Source organism: Diadema setosum, chromosome 22, assembly GCF_964275005.1.
Source record: "Diadema setosum chromosome 22, eeDiaSeto1, whole genome shotgun sequence".
Taxonomy (NCBI): Eukaryota; Metazoa; Echinodermata; class Echinoidea; order Diadematoida; family Diadematidae; genus Diadema; species Diadema setosum.
Window position 1 is genome coordinate 11883654 of NC_092706.1, and position 17018 is coordinate 11900671.

Genomic DNA, 17018 nt, shown 5'->3' on the forward strand with positions numbered 1-17018 from the left:
TTGCCCCAAGCATTCTCCAAACGTTCGTGAGAATGTCTCAAAAAAGGACGCGAACAGTTCGCGGATATGTCGTAAATATGACCGAAAGATATCGGGGGATATCGCGAGACATACGCGAGACATTCTCCAAACTATCGACGGGATCTGTTTGGGAATTCACAACGATTTTTGCGAACATCTCGCGTAGGTCGCGCGCGTATTAGAAATAAAGACATTTTCTTCAAGTATAATATAAATATATTGTTTTTCGTACAACAACGTAACCACGCTGTATTATACTGTACACGTTGGATTAATGCAAGTTTGTGATTTGATTGGTTTCAACAAATAAGCTACAAAGGGACGCTAATAAGACGACATACAGTGTACATGGTATTTCGCTCCAATACGTCTTTTCGACAGGTGATTTCAAGGCATACGCATTTAGTAATCGAGTTAGAGTGACTACGTCATTGACCAAATTGGGAGCATAAACTTTTTGGGAGTCTCTGTAGATGATAACCTGACTTGGACTATACGTGTGAATTGCATTTATGGGAAGGTTAGTATTTTTTTTATTGGTATGTTGCGTAAGCTCCGCTCAATACTACCGTTGAATACTCTTTTATCTTATAACATTCCTTTAACTTGCCTATTGCAGTCTCGCATGGTCTGGAACCAGCCTACAACTATAACTTGCGTCGTTTGTATACAATACGTTGTAGAGAAAATGGTTACTCGAATTTACTGAAATGCAATCATCTTTTTTTTTCCCTTGATATCTATTGATTTCATTCAAATCATTCGTGAGTTAACCCATTCTGGGCGTAACATGAACAAAAACAATACAAATACAATTCAAAACACAAACAAATCTATTTTTCCATTATTACTGCAAAAATCTCTCTTCAACATGAATTACTCGATTACGAATCAATCTCACTGATAATTCTTCTTTAGAAAGTATTGACATATGCCAAACATAATCATATCCTTGGATAAATTGAATCATGAGACTCATACTCAATTACAAGAGCATATACATAAAAAAAAAAAACCTGTTAACTCTAGTATGAAATCATTCATAAAACCCAAATAGTCCTTCCCCTCCCAACGAAAACAAATCTTCATCTATCCTACAATGTAAATATCTAATCCTACTAATATCTTTCATACACTGTTTAACTCTCCTTCTTCAAATCAAATCCCAATCCCATCACCCCCTCCCCATTGATCGAAACCAAAAGCACACCCATACCCAAAACCACCCCCAACACACACACAACACACACCCGAACCGATACCACCTTTTTTCCTGATGAAATGACTTCCAATATTACGTAAAACATAATTGACCATACGGCTCCACTTTTTAACACACAAACACACACACACACACACACACACACAATAAATATCCTTACATAATCCCTTTATGACAGTCTGATTGTATTTGAAACGTAATTGGTCTTTTTGTGTGCAAATCATTTTACTGTAATTCTTCCCGATTTTTTTTTCGACAGTTGTTTTTATAAGGAATCATACATTACATGAAATTGAAATTGAAAATAAAAATAACATTGTCTTCTTATTCTGTCACCTGAGCAAAAAAACAAAACAAAAACAAAAACAGAAGAATTCTATTTCATATGAAAGTTATGCAGTAGTCTTCTCTAGATTCAATTTTTAAAAGAATGTATCAACTCAAGTGTATCTACTCAAAGTGCTTTTAAGTCTAGATACACAGGCAACTCATTAGTGTCAGATAACCTAAAGCAAATATCTGTCCATCTTTATTATTTTTGTTCTGTTTGTTTTGTTTGATTGATGTAATAGCATGTGTTACATAATATTTATAAAGTTAGTCTGTTGCTTTCATCAAGTATTCCACAAATGGAGTCATGTTTAACCCAAGCCTTTGGCTTTCTTGGTAAACTCACCGTCACATTTTATACTCTGATATTTATGATATCGAAATAATTTTCGATATTTGAAGATTATTACTATAAATTGTATTTAATCAAGAGATAGTCAAAATTAGTAATGTAAGGAATGCAATGTCATGGAAACGATTTTATTTTTCTCTATTTGATGGAAACCTTTGTATTTAAAAAACGTAAATTGATTTTACATGTTTTTGCCTTCGAACTATATTCTCTTATCATGACTATTTTGTATACCGATTTATAGAGAACACACTTTGGAATACATTTGACCGTGAATTTTGTTTATTTCAATCAGAATATATATATATATATATATATATATATATATATTTTTTTTTTTTTTTTTTTTTTTTTTTTGGGGGGGGGGGGCAAACTTTGGATTAAAAACAAAAGAAATTTTGTACCTGGCCAATCATGGCACAAACAATAACAACCTCACAGTCTTCTTTGTTTTGAGTTACAAATCACTTAAATCTGCTTATTCCATTTATTCAGTAAAATCTGGTTCAGTGAAAAACGTCATGTTTACACGCTTACTACGCTATGTATCAGTACGTAAATCAAAATATATATAGGAAAAGAAAACAAAACCATAAATCTTGTAATGATGGTGATTATCGTATGTGTCACGGAATAGATCTCGAAGATGGCAATGCAAAGTATGGTAGTTCTTGGAAAAAGAACAAAATGATTAAGGAAGAATTTTGTTTTGTGTGTGAATTTGTTGTTTCGTGTAAGAAGAGGTACAAAAGTTGCCCGTATTGTGGGCAACAAGATATAGAGTATCCTATTACAAATGTAGAAAATCTCAGCATTCAACTTTTTTTCAACTGCATGACAGTACTACTATGATGATTTATTGACATTATTCCATCTATGGAGCCCAGTAAACATGCACTGTCTGACGTTGCAGGTATATTGCACGTTGTGTCACACAATCTACCTACTTAATGTAATGTGAACGACGCTTATCTGTTTAATAGATGTCAGACTACAGCGAAACGTCTGCCTTCATCCAGGGAGGTGAGCTGCATCTCATGCGATGCCTCTCACTTTATACACATATTCTACTCATAGCGTATGGCAGTCCTATGGATACCCATGTTACTGTTAACTATACTAACGCGAATACGTTCCCCTATATAGGTGAAAGAAGCAGTTGTGAAAAACAAAATACCACACTTAGGCATTTTATTCAGTCGTATAAGGTTAAAAAAAAGTATTGGCACAGATGAAGTAAAAAGAAGATCCCTGCACTTACTGTTTTTTGGTGGAACTGGAACAACTTTGCCTGAATTGTGGGTCGATTGACGAGATGTGGTCAACAGCGTGCTGTAGTATGCGGTAATTTGCACACTAGCTTATATACAGACATACATTGTTAAGAACAGGATGAAGTGTTTAACAGAAGTTGTACAGACTTGCATCTGAAATGTTGGGACCCTCATTCGTGTTCCACTCGAGCGTGTCGCCGAGGGTCGCCGAGGGTCCACATTGTCGTGACGAAGTGCTGTCAAAGCCTGCAAAGTTCGTGATTTTCCTATTCAAATCTTTCTATCTAATTTCAGAAAGTGACAAAACCATGCCCCTTTGACCCCCCCCCCCAAAAAAAAAAAATCAAAATAATAAAAAATAAAATAAGATATAGAAAATAAAGGAGTGAGTTATCATTCACCATAATCTGGTAGGGCAATTTACGTCATCCTTGAGTAGACCCATGCATGGAGATTACTAGTACATCCCGAAGTGGAGTGATCACTGAGCCGTTTGTCCAAAGTATCGCCCTCTCTTTTTACATAAAAAAACCCACAAACCATAATGGAACAGACCACTGCGATTCCCTGCCGGCTCCTGGTTTGTGCAGAGAGTTAAAAGGATATCACACACACATACACACACACACGATGACACACACACACTGATGTTAAAACGAGTCTCTTCGCACGGTGTCTATGCAAACAGAAAACTGCAAACTGCAAACTGAAGTCCCGACCACTGGATTTAGCGTGACTGCGTGCTGCAGTTTCTGAGGAACCATTTTCTTCCCGTGTGTAGATAAGCTGCTTTAAAAAAATTCAAGAACCCCAGCTACATACATCTGCGATCAAAATTTTGAGTCTTAACATCCTGGAACCTGTGCACAGAATTGCAGTTTTCCCGCCAACAAGCACGGCAATTAAGGGTTTCAAGGAACCACTTTATCAGCCTTGGTGAACTCTTTGGGTACGCGCCAGAAGCCTGCTTTTACCATGGAGCTACTAACATTAGTAGCTCCATGCTTTTACCAATTTGCTCAATATATACCAGGCAGAATAATGTGTCGTCACACCAGTTTTAGATTTTGTTCAAACATGGAATTCCCCTCAAAAAACTCTGTGAAGAATTTCGGCACAACTATCACATTCACAAACAGAATTCATGTAGGCCACTACAAGCACACAACAAATCAACTTCCCAGATAATTATGTAGTTACAGTCCTGTGGATATTGCAAGGACAGCTCTCTGCAGATTTTATTTTTTATTTATTTTTTTTCTTGCTTAGCAAATGCTTAAAGAGATAGTACAGTATTGGTAGAGATGAGAATTGAGCTTTTAACTTTTTGCACGATACCAAGAAAACACTTATGGAATAGTACAGAGCATACCATTTTAAAAGGAATTCAAAATCTATTTGATGAAAATCGGGTGTGGAATGACTGAAACATATAAAAAAAAAAGTAAAACAAAGCGATCGTAATAAAAGGTGGGTACCACACTTAATTAGAATCGCTCTGTTTTGGATATCTCAGCCATTTCAAAACCAATTTTCATCAAATAAACGTTGAATTCCTCATGGAATCACATGCTTTTTCATATTTCATAAGAGGTTTCTCATTATCTCACCAAAAAATGTTAGAAACCTGAAATTAGGTCTCAACCAAGACTATACTATTGGTTGGAGAGGCCCAAGGGTCATAGTGATTTTGATTGCTTTTTTCCAACCCGGCTCCTTAGGCAGTGGCGTATCTGGGGGGGGGGGGGGGGGGGCAAGGGGGGCACGTGCCCCGGGCGCCACTCCTTGGGGGCGCAAAAAAAACGAAAAAAAAAACGAAGAGGAAGAAGAAAAAAAACGAAAAAAAAAACGAAGAAGAAGAAGAAAAAAAGAAAAGAAGAAGAAGAAGAAGGAGGAAAAAAAAAAAAAAAAACTCGCCCGGAAGGGGGGAGAATGGTGGGGGGGGGGGGGGGCAGAAAACAAAATCAAACAAGATAAAAACTAAACATGATGATGACGCGGACAAAATGACAATGTTTATTGTGTTCACACAAAAATTCCATGATCTGTGAGCAGAAATACAAAAATTTTCGGCTCGCTCGCTGCGCTCGCTCGCCAAAATTTATATAAAAAAGAAGGTAAGAACAAAACATGATGATGACAAAATGACAGTGTCTATTGTGTTCACACATGTAATTTTATATTTAGCAGGCAAAATGTTTCACGGAGCAGCGGCTGCAATTTCTTTCGTTCTGAAGCGATCGCCAATTGGATCAAAAGAAGGCGCCAACGGTTTCGAACATACGGGGGGGGGGGGCGCAAAAAACCCCGAATCAAACAAGATAATAACAAGACGTAATGATGACGCGGAAATATACAAATTTCGGCTCACTCGCTCGTACTAATTTAGAGTATTTTTTCAAGTCCTCGGTTTGTTGGTATAAATCGTTAACTATAAGGCCGTCACTATATCTTGATTAGAATTGTAAGACTTAATAAGCAAAAAATGACAAGAATTTCATGATTTGTAAGCTGAAATACAAACATTTTTCGCTGCGCTCGCTCGCCAAAATTTGTATAAAAAAAGAGAAGAAGATAAGAACAAAACGTGACGATGACGCGGACAAAATGATAATGTCTATTGTGTTCACTCATGTCATTTTATATTTAGCAGGAAAAATGTTACACGGAGCAGCGACTGCAATTTCATTCGTTCTGAAGCGATCGCCGATTTTATCAAAAGAGGACGCCAACACTTTCGAACATACGGGGGAGGGGGCGCAAAAAAAAAAATCAAAAAAGATAAGAAAAAAACGTAATGATGACCCAGAAATATACAAATTTCGGCTCACTCGCTCGTACTAATTTAGAGTATTTTTTCAGGTCCTCACTTTGTTGGTATAAATCGTTATCAATAAGGTCGTCACTATAATTGTGAGATTTGATAAGCAAAAAATGACAAGAATTCCATGTTTTGTAAGCTGAAATACAAAAATTTTCGGCTCGCTCGCTGCGCTCGCTCGCCAAAATTTATATAAAAAAAGATAAAAACAATACGTGATGATGACGAGGACATATACAAATTTCAGCTCACTCGCGCGTACTAATTTAGAGTATTTTTTAAAGTCCTCACTTTTTTGGTATAAATCGTTATCTATAAGGCCATCACTATATCTTGATTAGAATTGTAAGATTTGGTAAGCAAAAAATGACAAGAATTCCATGTTTTGTAAGCTGAAATACAAATATTTTCGGCTCGCTCGCTGCGCTCGCTCGCCAAAATTTATATAAAAAAAGATAAGAACAATACGTGATGATGACGAGGACATATACAAATTTAGCTCACTCGCGCGTACTAATTTAGAGTATCTTTTAAAGTCCTCACTTTTTTGTATAAATCGTTATCTATAAGGCCGTCACTATATCTTGATTAGAATTGTAAGATTTGGTAAGCAAAAAATGACAAGAATTCCATGTTTTGTAAGCTGAAATACAAAAATTTTCAGCTCGCTCGCTGCGCTCGCTCGCCAAAATCTATCAAAATTCATTACATTTAAATCACCCTCAAAAAATCCCTTTTAAGTGCTTGAAAAGCATCATGTGGACTTTGTTTGAAGTCCCTACCGGGATGGGGTTGGGGTTGAACATTTTTTCAGAAATTAGGGGCGCAATTTTCGTGCTTGCCCCGGGCGCCGTTTTCCCTAGATACGCCACTGTCCTTAGGGAAGCTCAACAGGGAAAGCCCGACACTTTGTTTTCTTGTGTTTTGCTTGTTTTATTTGTTTCCCTGCTGTCACTTGTATTGTTTTGCAATTGCCGAATAAATAATAATAATAATAATAATAATAATAATAATAATAATAATAATAATAATAATGATACGATATCTTTAACCAAAGTTTGGATAACATACCGACCTGAGACAGAAACAACTGAATTCATTCCTTGCCAAGTGTCATACGCGTTGTTTCTATACCTGCTTCTGTTTTCTGCCCTTTCCTGGTGTCACCCAGTGCTTTCCGAGCTGCAATTTATATTTACGTAGGTCCGATACCATTTCTTCTTATCCCCCTATGGATGCAGTATAATACCTAATTTAATGTTTAGTGACACGAACTGGTCCGCTCTTATTTTCTCCAAGCACGTCGGCTTAGGCCGGGTTAGGCTTTTGATATGGTTTTAAGTTTAGGTTGATGTGAGGATTAGTGTTAGGGTTATGTTAATGAGCAGAATTTATGTTTGGCTTAGCGTGCACATATTTCATAGGAGCAATGGTCGCAGGACTAATGTCACGGAACCTGCCTATACGTTGACATTGCACAAGTCGAAACCTTGGCTATTTAAAGTCGTCAGGAATTTTTTTTTTCCATCGAATGGAAGTAAATATTTCAGTTCCACGATTTAAGATAGCCAAGGTTTCGACTTGTGCAATATCCACGTAGACGAATCCGATTGTGAAATATTGAGCTTACTCTTTCAATTTGGAGCGCTGCGTGGGGCTTATTCAAGTATTATTATGATTTTGTGTCTGGCTCTGAACGAGGTATTTTACTTTTCTGTGTCCCAACCACTGAAGCGCGGGTCCTTCCTCTTGTGAGTGGGAAATAAAAATATTTGCAACTTTCCTATACTGCCCCCAAGGAAAAACGCAGTATCTACATCCAGCTCCATTTCTCAACAACCGAGATATTCACCATTTTATGTTTTTGCCAAAGCCCCTGGAAAATATACTCTTTTGAAAAATTCCTTCATTGTGGAATTTTAGTCTATCTAGCTACCAATTTTCCTGGAAAATATCATTTTGTGTTTTTGTTTTGTTTTTAAGTTATCAATGAAAATGTAGATACTTTGGGGAAACCCCATGCAATTGACTGATTTCCCCAAGGAAAAACGCAGTATCTACAATGGAACGAATTTCCCCAAGGAAAAACGCAGTATCTACAGGGGAATGACTAGGATTAATCTTCTGCCATAATTATGTATGCATGTATACATCATTGTACAAGTATCCATGATGCACCATCCTCAACCTCTGGCCCTGGGGGATGCATCCTTCATCCCCCATTTATGCCCTGATTGCAGAGCAGGCTTCACAACAATAGCATTAACAAATAACAAATCGTTCTTGGAACGTTTTGCTTACATTCCCAGACCGATCTTGCTTTAACGTTACGCGTTTATAAATATGAAGCTTGCGGGGGCTGTAATGTGATGCTACATGGCCTAGCCGCTAACTAGCATCTAGAATACTAGATCTAGATCTGTACAGTCTAGGCTAGAGTCTGTCTAGACCAAAATAAATCTAAATCGGATGTCTGGACCTAGATCGATCTAGACTAGGTCTAGTTTTTAAATCGTTTATTCTAGGCTGGCTACGTAGCAGGCTACACGAGTCTACAGCCTCAGGCTATGCACGATACTCACAGAAAAAAAATAGCCTAACGTTAGAACTGCAGAAGGTTTAGTCTAACAAAGCCCTACACGAGACAGGACTCTTTAATTAGAAAAAAAAAAATAAATCTAGAACCGGTCTAGATCGAAGTGACATCCGCTCTCTATAGTCTAGGCCTATTCCTTCTGGATTGAACCTAAGTTTGTTATGTCATGTAAATTTGTAATGTAACTTTTTTTACTTGTAGGCCTAACGCTAAGTTGTAGCACTGCGGAATAGCAGCACTGAGTGAAAGATCACTTAAATTTATACCTACCTTGTTCAGGAATCTCTCATCATCTTAAAAAAAAACATAAAAAAATCACTTATTTCATTAATGATCCAGCAGTAAAGCGCATGATTGAAGGTGAGCATCAGGTTCTTTCCCTCGGTTTGATGGATTCGTATGCAATCTCTTCAGATGGACACGTTGTTGCAATAAAGAACAAAGAAATCCTCGGTTTAACGTGATGTGGGTTCTTTATTCTGTTACACAGCATGTATCGGCGATGTGTAACTGTGCATACTGCAAACTTGCGCTTGCTAGTGTGATATATATATATATATATAATCAACAACTGTGTTGGAATAAGTGGTTCCTTGGATTGTTGGACTTCGTCAGATTGTCCAAGAAACCCAAACTATAAGCAAACTGCTGTGGACAACTGCTGAGCAAACTGCTGCTCTTGTGGAACGACTGACCGGAACTCTTTGCTAACAGTCTATAATTCAGACCCTAATTTTGAGACTCGTAGTATACTGTATCATTCCATAACATCCTGCCCCCTTGAACGTGACGGAAGTCACTTTATAAACACTCAAAACGTGTACAATAATGCGATTATTTACACAACAACGAACAGATAACTGCTCTAAGGTCGAGACCTGAATAGATCTAAAGTGAAATTCAAACCAGTTGACAAACGAACACTCAAATAGAATGCTTTCTAATGTCCAAACAGAGTAAAATTAAGTTTTACCGCCTCCATTAAGGCAAGAAATTGCTTGTTCGAGTTAATAATCAAATTCAAGAACACAGTAGCCCAAAATGTTCTGATCAAACGAGGAAAACCAAACAAAGGCTACACTGAATCCTTTCTTCAGATGAACGCGATTATTTACTCAGTCCTTCAGTTACACTTTAAATGTCCACTCTCTCGGTTCTCTTCATGAGAAGAATCAGTTTGGTGACAGGTCTCTTTGCGACTGACTTGTCTGCGTATTGAAGCTCGACGACGCGAACCAGCTCATCGTCTCCAGGGAAGGTCTGCACGATTTCAGCCATTCGCCAAGTGCCGCGCCTCTTGTCTTCTCCGATGACGGGCACAACGTCACCCGCTTGTAGGTTCTCTGCTGCACGTTGGTTTTTCGAGCGCGGTGAGAGCTTCTGTATGCAGTCCATCCAACGCGTCCAGAACTTGTCGACCATTGCGTTGCACAGCTCTCTCCGCTTCTTGAAGTCTCCATTGTACTGCGCACAGGGAACATCTGGGCTCGGAAGATCTCCTCTCCCGATGAGGAAATGATTCGGAGCAAGAGGGGGATGATCAAGTGGTGAAGATGACACAGCTGTAATCGGTCGACTGTTGATCAACCCTGAAATCTGGCAGAAGACTGTTTCCCATTCAGGGAAAGGCAAGCGATCGGCTTTCACAAGATGCTTCATGGCTTTCTTGACCTCTTGCACCATGGGTTCGACAGCGCCCTGATGGTGGGGTCCACCAGGAGGCCCAAACTTCCACTGCACCTTGAAGCTACTACAGTGTTCCCTCAGTTCTGTCTGGTCGAGTCGTAGATTGAGCGTGTTGATCGTGTTGTAAGCACCACGGAAGCAGGTCCCGTTATCACTGATGATGGTCGCCGGTGCACCCCTGATGCTGATGAAGCGATCCAGGGCTTGCAGGAAAGCTTGTGTCGAAAGGTCTTGGACACAAGTGAGATGAACAGCCCTGGTAGCCGCACATGTGAACACAGCACAGTAACCCCTGGCAGTAATGTTGCGGCTGACCTTCACGTTTATCGGCCCGAGATAATCCACGAGCGTTGTCTGAAATGGCGGCGAGAAGGGCTTCACACGACACTCTGGGAGGTCCGCCATTTTCTGTTCGACTGGTCTCCCTCTATGCCTGCGGCACACGATGCATTCCTTCACCACGCGTTTGGAGAGCCTTGTGTCACCGACAACCCAATACCTTCTCCTCACTTCTGCCGCAGTCCTGAGTTGTCCTCCATGGAGAGCAAGGGAGTGTCCATCTCTGACAATCAGTAGACTGATGTGGCTTTCCCTTGGGAGGAGATAGGGATGACGAATGTCGTATGATATCGGAGCATGGCGAATGCGACCTCCAACGCGATACACTTTTTCTTCTTCGTCGAAGAACGGATCGAGGCGCATTATGTTGGCATCTTGAAAGTTGATGTCCTTCTGCGCTTGACGTATCCAGTACAACTCGGCCTCCTTCAGGAGTTTGGCAGACGGCCACTGTGAAATCTGCTGAGTAAGCTTCTTGAACCACTCTTTCTTTGGAACATCTCTCACAGATAACACTCGAGCTGTGACCATCTTCAGCCTTTGCCAATTCGAGAAGCTGGTGGGATCAACGATTGCGGTAGTGTGAACCACTGCATTGACTTTCAGCGCTAGTGTCTTCGCATTTCGTACGTGGAATTTCTTCCTCTCTGGATCCGAAGTGTCGTCCAGGATGTTCTGCGGCGTCTTTGGCCAGGATTCAGGTGGTTGCTTCAGGTAAGTTGGTCCCTTGATGACCTCAAGCATTCCTTCTGCTGTGGTGCCTCTGGAGACGACATCAATGACATTCTGATCGGTCGGCACGTAGGCAATGTCCTGGTGAGGGTCGAACTCTGAGGTGATTTCGCCCACTCTGTATGCGACAAACGAGCGAAAGGACTTGGACTGTCCCCGCAGCCACCTTACTACAGTCAAACTATCCGTCCACATCTTCGAATAGGAGATGTTGAAACGAAGGGCATCTTTCAGGGCAACCATCAGTCTTGACAGGAGGAGAATGGCCTGAAGCTCCTTCCTTGGCATGCTTGTTTGTTTGAGTGGAGTGAGTCGGGCTCTTGCAGCGACGAAGGACAACTGTACTTCCGTTTGTTCAGTCTCTGACCACCTCAACCAGACGCCGATGCCCATGCCATCTTCAGATGCATCACTGGCTCCGTGTAGAGAAACCTCTGGCAATGGCCTTTTCCCTCGCAATGTCTCAGGAATGAAACATCGTGGGATTTCTATGGTAGATGCTGCTTCCAAATCCACCTTGATCTCACTGACGATTCGACAGAGCTCAGGTCTGTCATTGAGTGGCGTGTCCCAGTCGACATTTAACTGCCACAGTTGCTGGAGTAGAATCTTCGGCCGGATCAACATTCCAGAAAGCATACCAAACACATCATAGTATGATGCGGTGTGAGCCAACAACTTGCGTTTGGTTAGGACAACATCTTCCATTGGCTTGACTTTTTTCACACTAAGTGTGTCAGTCGAAAGGTTCCATTTTGTTCCTAACACAGATGCGGTCTGAGTGTCCTCCTCAGAGTCACACACTTCCTGTGCGTTCGACTGCCACTTGTGAATGTCAAACTTGCCCTTAGCAAGCGTTTCTACAAGCTTGGCTTTCAGATTGACGGCTTCCTCGACATTGGTGACAGATTCACTCAGGTCGTCCATGTAGAATTGATCGGTGACGACTTTCTTCAGTTGCTCATCATCGGGTGTGTGTCGATCTATGACGTGCCTGAGTGTGACAATTGCTGCCGTTGGAGAAGGCCTGTCTCCGAATGTCACAGTAGTGAGTTCATAGACTTGAATGGGTTGGTTCGGGTTTTCTCGAAAGACGTACCGATGGAACCTTGCATCTTCCGGGCGGATCTTGATTGCCTGAAACATTTTTTTGATATCAGCGATGACGCCTACTTCGTTCTCTCTGAAACGCAGAGCCACGTTGAACAGATCAGCATTCAGGTCTTCACCCTTCACGAGGTACTCGTTCAAAGAATGACCTTGGAATCTTGCCTTTGCGTCGTAGACGATCCTGACTGGGGTAGTTGCTGAATCTTTCTTTACCGCAAAATGTGGCAAGAACCACATTTTTCTCCCAGCTTCTCTGTCTTGTCGAATTTCTGCGTCACTGACACGACGTGAGACACCTCTGTGTTGCAAGTCCCTCATCTGCTTGCAGTACACGTCCCACTCCTCAGGCCTGTCTCTGAACTGGCTCTCTAAGCCATGCAACCTCTTAACGGCGTAGTCGTAGTTGTCTGGCAAACTGTCAGGAGACTCTTCCATGGCAATCTGACTTCGTACGAGCCGTCCTGAGGTTGAGAAACACTTTGCTCCATGGTTTCGGTTGCTCCTCTATTCAAGATCTGTGTTGAGCACTTACATCTTCTCGGTTGCAAGGCTGCTGTTTCCAGGCCGAGGAACTCCTCTAGGGGACCGATTGCCGACACGTTGACGTAGTTAAGCAGAGCTGTAGGGCCTCCTGAACGTCCTCCTTGGATAAACCATCCCAAAGGGTATCTCGCCGCCACTGGCTCGTCAGGTTTTTCCCCAAGGATATACTCCTCCCATACCATCAAGTGCGTGTTGTCAACGCCAAGCAACATGTCGACAGTTTCAGACGAGGCGGCGTGAATATCCACTTCCCGTAGATGGTGATACTGCTGGAGGTCTTCTGCTTGAATGACAGGGGCTTCTCCACAAGGCTTATCTATTTCTGTGACGGAAACTGGGTACGACAAGTTTCCCCCGATGTCTTCGATGAAACAATCTAATAGTCGAAGCTTTCGTCTGATCCTGGTACCGCCAACCAGACTCAGATCGTGATCCTGATAGATATCTTTCTCGGTCTTGGAGAAGATGCCCTCTCTTATCAGGGTAGCCTGACTTCCACCGTCTAAGAGAATCCGCACCAGCTGACGGTTATATCCGTGTCACAGATATCCCATCACAGTGGGAAGGACGCTCTGTAGCGCGCCTGCGTCCTTGTTCGCGACAGTCTTCACACTCGCTGAAGTGGTGTGTGGACGTGTTGGTGGCACATTGTGATCCTGTGGAGATGACGAGCCTTGATCTCTCCCTCCATATACGACAGGGCAGATAGCAGAGAAGTGGGAATCATCTCCACAACTCTGAACCTTGCATGGCGACGCAAACTGACATAGCTTGTAGTCGTATGGGGATTTCCCTGCAGGACAGTTGTCATGACCACATCTGCTGCAGATGTCATTCTTTTTCATGACGTCATACTTTTCCTTTAGACTGAGGTTCCTGAACTTGATGCACATTTTCAGGAAGTGCGTATTCGAGTTGACATGAAGAGGACACTTGGGAACCCCGGAACGCTTCCCCTCTTTAGACTGGATCTGTTTAGGTGGATTCCACGCTGCTGCATTTGAAGACTTGCTTCCTCTGTTTTGACTCATCTCACAGGTACTCGTCTTCTCTGGGAATGGTGACTTCGCCTTCTCTTGGAGTAGGAGCTGTCTATGTAGCCATTTGACCAAGCCTCCAAGGGAGTCACTGATATGCTCGTCTCTGACATCTCTGTAGTAGGCGATGCGATGTCCCTCAGGCATCTTTTGCTTGATCTGACTTAGCATGATTTTACTATTCAGCTCCCCAGAGAGGCCGATTGATTCGGCCTGCATCTCAAATACCTGCAAGGTTTGAACAAACCCAGTCATGGCACTTAGACTAATCTTGCCCTTGATTTCGTACGGCTTCAGGTTTTCCAAGTCACGAAGAAGACTGTCGACAAGTCTGTCTTGGTCTCCGTACTTCTCATCAAGTACCTGCCAAGCCCTCTGCACATTAATGCAGCCCTTTATCATGTTTCGTTCGCGAGCATTAATCATGGCTTGAGTGAGTTGGTAGAAACACTCTATCTCTGTGAGGTCAGCAGCACAATTTTGAAACAAGGTACGGAAACGCTGGTAGTCCTTGATATCACCGTTGAAAGTAGGAAATTTCATCTTTTGCATCTTAGGTGTGCAAGATGAATGTCGATGCATCGGAGAGGGCGGAGCTAAGGGAGCAATCGGTTCTGGACTTGTAGATCGGGGTTGCCATGACACAGTCTCGGCTTGCGGTGCCGGATCTTGAACAACAGATGGTGTAGAAGTTTGAGGAGTTGACGGCGTCACAGGCTGGGAGGTGGGCGGCTCATGGCAGCTTGCGGACCCAATGGACTTTCTCGCACGTACGATGGTCTCCACAAACCTACTCTCACACTCTCCCATCCAGGTCTCCTCTTCTTCGAATGTCGCCTCATCTGTTATATTTTCGACCAGCTCCGCATGCTTGCTTTCAACTTGTTTGAATTGACTTTCCGCCTTGGCTATGTATCCCTTTAAGGTGTCGACCTCACCAAAGGTGTCCTTTAATAGCCTGTCGATTGAGTTTAAGGTGCGTGTCAATCCCCCTTTGGTGTTTCTCCTGATCAACTTTAATTTCTCTACATCAGCCATGGTATGGTTCTGGAATCACATCCTCTTGATGGTGAGTAAGTTGTTATAGCACGATAAACGTCAATGGTGCAAGTTGCATCCTGAATCCAATATATAAGAGTTGTTGAAGCTGTGATGGATTCGTATGCAATCTCTTCAGATGGACACGTTGTTGCAATAAAGAACAAAGAAATCCTCGGTTTAACGTGATGTGGGTTCTTTATTCTGTTACACAGCATGTATCGGCGATGTGTAACTGTGCATACTGCAAACTTGCGCTTGCTAGTGTGATATATATATATATATATATATATATATATATTCAACAACTGTGTTGGAATGAGTGGTTCCTTGGATTGTTGGACTTCGTCAGATTGTCCAAGAAACCCAAACTATAAGCAAACTGCTGTGGACAACTGCTGAGCAAACTGCTGCTCTTGTGGAACGACTGACCGGAACTCTTTGCTAACAGTCTATAATTCAGACCCTAATTTTGAGACTCGTAGTATACTGTATCATTCCATAACACTCGGATTGAATTTTGCTCTGGCTCTCAAGCAAATTGACCGGAAAGACATGGACATTCATGGAAAATATGCTGCATAAATGTTTTATTACTATTATTATAGGTTTTCCCGCCAATTTCGCACTTTTTTCATTCCTATTCCTAATTGCTGCATTCAATTTAGCACAATTTAGACTAGACGGCATGTTCGGTATTTCAATTTTATAATCTTTTCATTCAAATTCATTTTGGAGCATTCAAATTAGCTTTTACATCATTCGAATCAGCACTTTTTCAGTTCAAATTCGTAAGACAAGCACCATTTCGCAAATCGTTCATTCAGTTTAGCACGATATAGTCACGTGATCACGTAAACGCTGCTCTCGTTCATTCGAATTCATTCTTGGGCATCCAATTTCGCATTTGCTGCAGTCAATTTAGCAGACACGTTTATGCTTTTATTCTAATATCACCTTTGCAACAGTACTTTCAAAATAAGTGTATGTGTTTATAATGTTCGATAGCATTATTTCATTCACAGATACATTGATCTTAAGTTTGCTTTGTCAAAAATTGGGAGAAGGAGGTTTCAATTTACATGATTATTTCTTTCATCTGCATGTTTCATTATTTTCATTTGGTGGGTGGTAGATTGCGTTAATTACCATTAGGAATAAATAAAAGTTCTTGGATCAGCTCTAGCCATCAATTTGTCAAGGTTATTACCCTCAAATGCTTCTATGATTCTTTCCCTGTTTTCTTGAGAGATACGCCTGTATCTAATTCGTGCTGCCATGACTGGACATAAGAAAGTGAAGTGAATCTATGGTACTGGTGCATGCATGGCATGTATAGTACTGATAACATGTATGGAAGAAGAGGGGCGTTACAGAACAACAAACTTGAGTTATTTAGGGTCAAAGATACCTTTACTATATACTTAACGGTGTGTGGATGAAACAAAAATTCACATTTAAATACGTATAAATCACGGTTCTCACCTTTTCAAAATAGAAATAACATTACGCCAATTTGAATGAACATGTTTGGAATTTGACTGCCCATACAGTCAGGACCACTTGTCGATAACGGCAAGGTGCATATTTTGCCAGAAGTGGCAAGAATTTCGCACTGCTGCCCGTTAACGATACTACCGACGATATCGCTGTCACGAACGTGCGTGCTTTGTCTATGGAAAAATATTCTCCGGGAGGAGTCATTGTAAATCGCTGAACAATGTGCGCAAAGTAACGGACAGTGCATTTCAAAATTCTCAATACAGTATGCTACATAAATAAACTCCTTTCTCAATCATTTAGGGAAAAATTACCGCTGAACCTTCGGCGAAATCGTTTAAAAAGCATGGCGATGTTGAGAAAAATTTTTCGAAAACGAAACGGTCGTTTTCCGAATAGTCTCATTTGCCAGTCGTC

At 41.4% G+C, this 17018-nt stretch overlaps 1 protein-coding gene across 1 annotated transcript; it reads right to left on the bottom strand.

Moving 5' to 3' along the window:
- Positions 1-9750: 9750 nt before the first annotated feature.
- LOC140245134 (uncharacterized) lies at positions 9751-15101 on the bottom strand. The gene is made up of 3 exons (XM_072324734.1): positions 13584-15101; positions 13016-13547; positions 9751-12890 (listed from the first exon to the last, which is right to left on the bottom strand). The coding sequence occupies exons 1-3, from the start codon at positions 15099-15101 to the stop codon at positions 9751-9753; spliced, it is 5190 nt and encodes a 1729-aa protein (XP_072180835.1).
- Between the last annotated feature and the right edge of the window lie 1917 nt (positions 15102-17018).

Coding starts and splice junctions, on each gene's coding strand:
- LOC140245134 (XM_072324734.1), bottom strand. CDS start 15,101: ATGGCTGATGTAGAGAAATTAAAGTTGATCAGGAGAAACACCAAAGGG. Junction 13,548..13,583: donor TACAGAGCGTCCTTCCCACT/GTGATGGGATAT, acceptor TATAACCGTCAG/CTGGTGCGGATTCTCTTAGA. Junction 12,891..13,015: donor AGCCTTGCAACCGAGAAGAT/GTAAGTGCTCAA, acceptor ACAGTTTGCCAG/ACAACTACGACTACGCCGTT.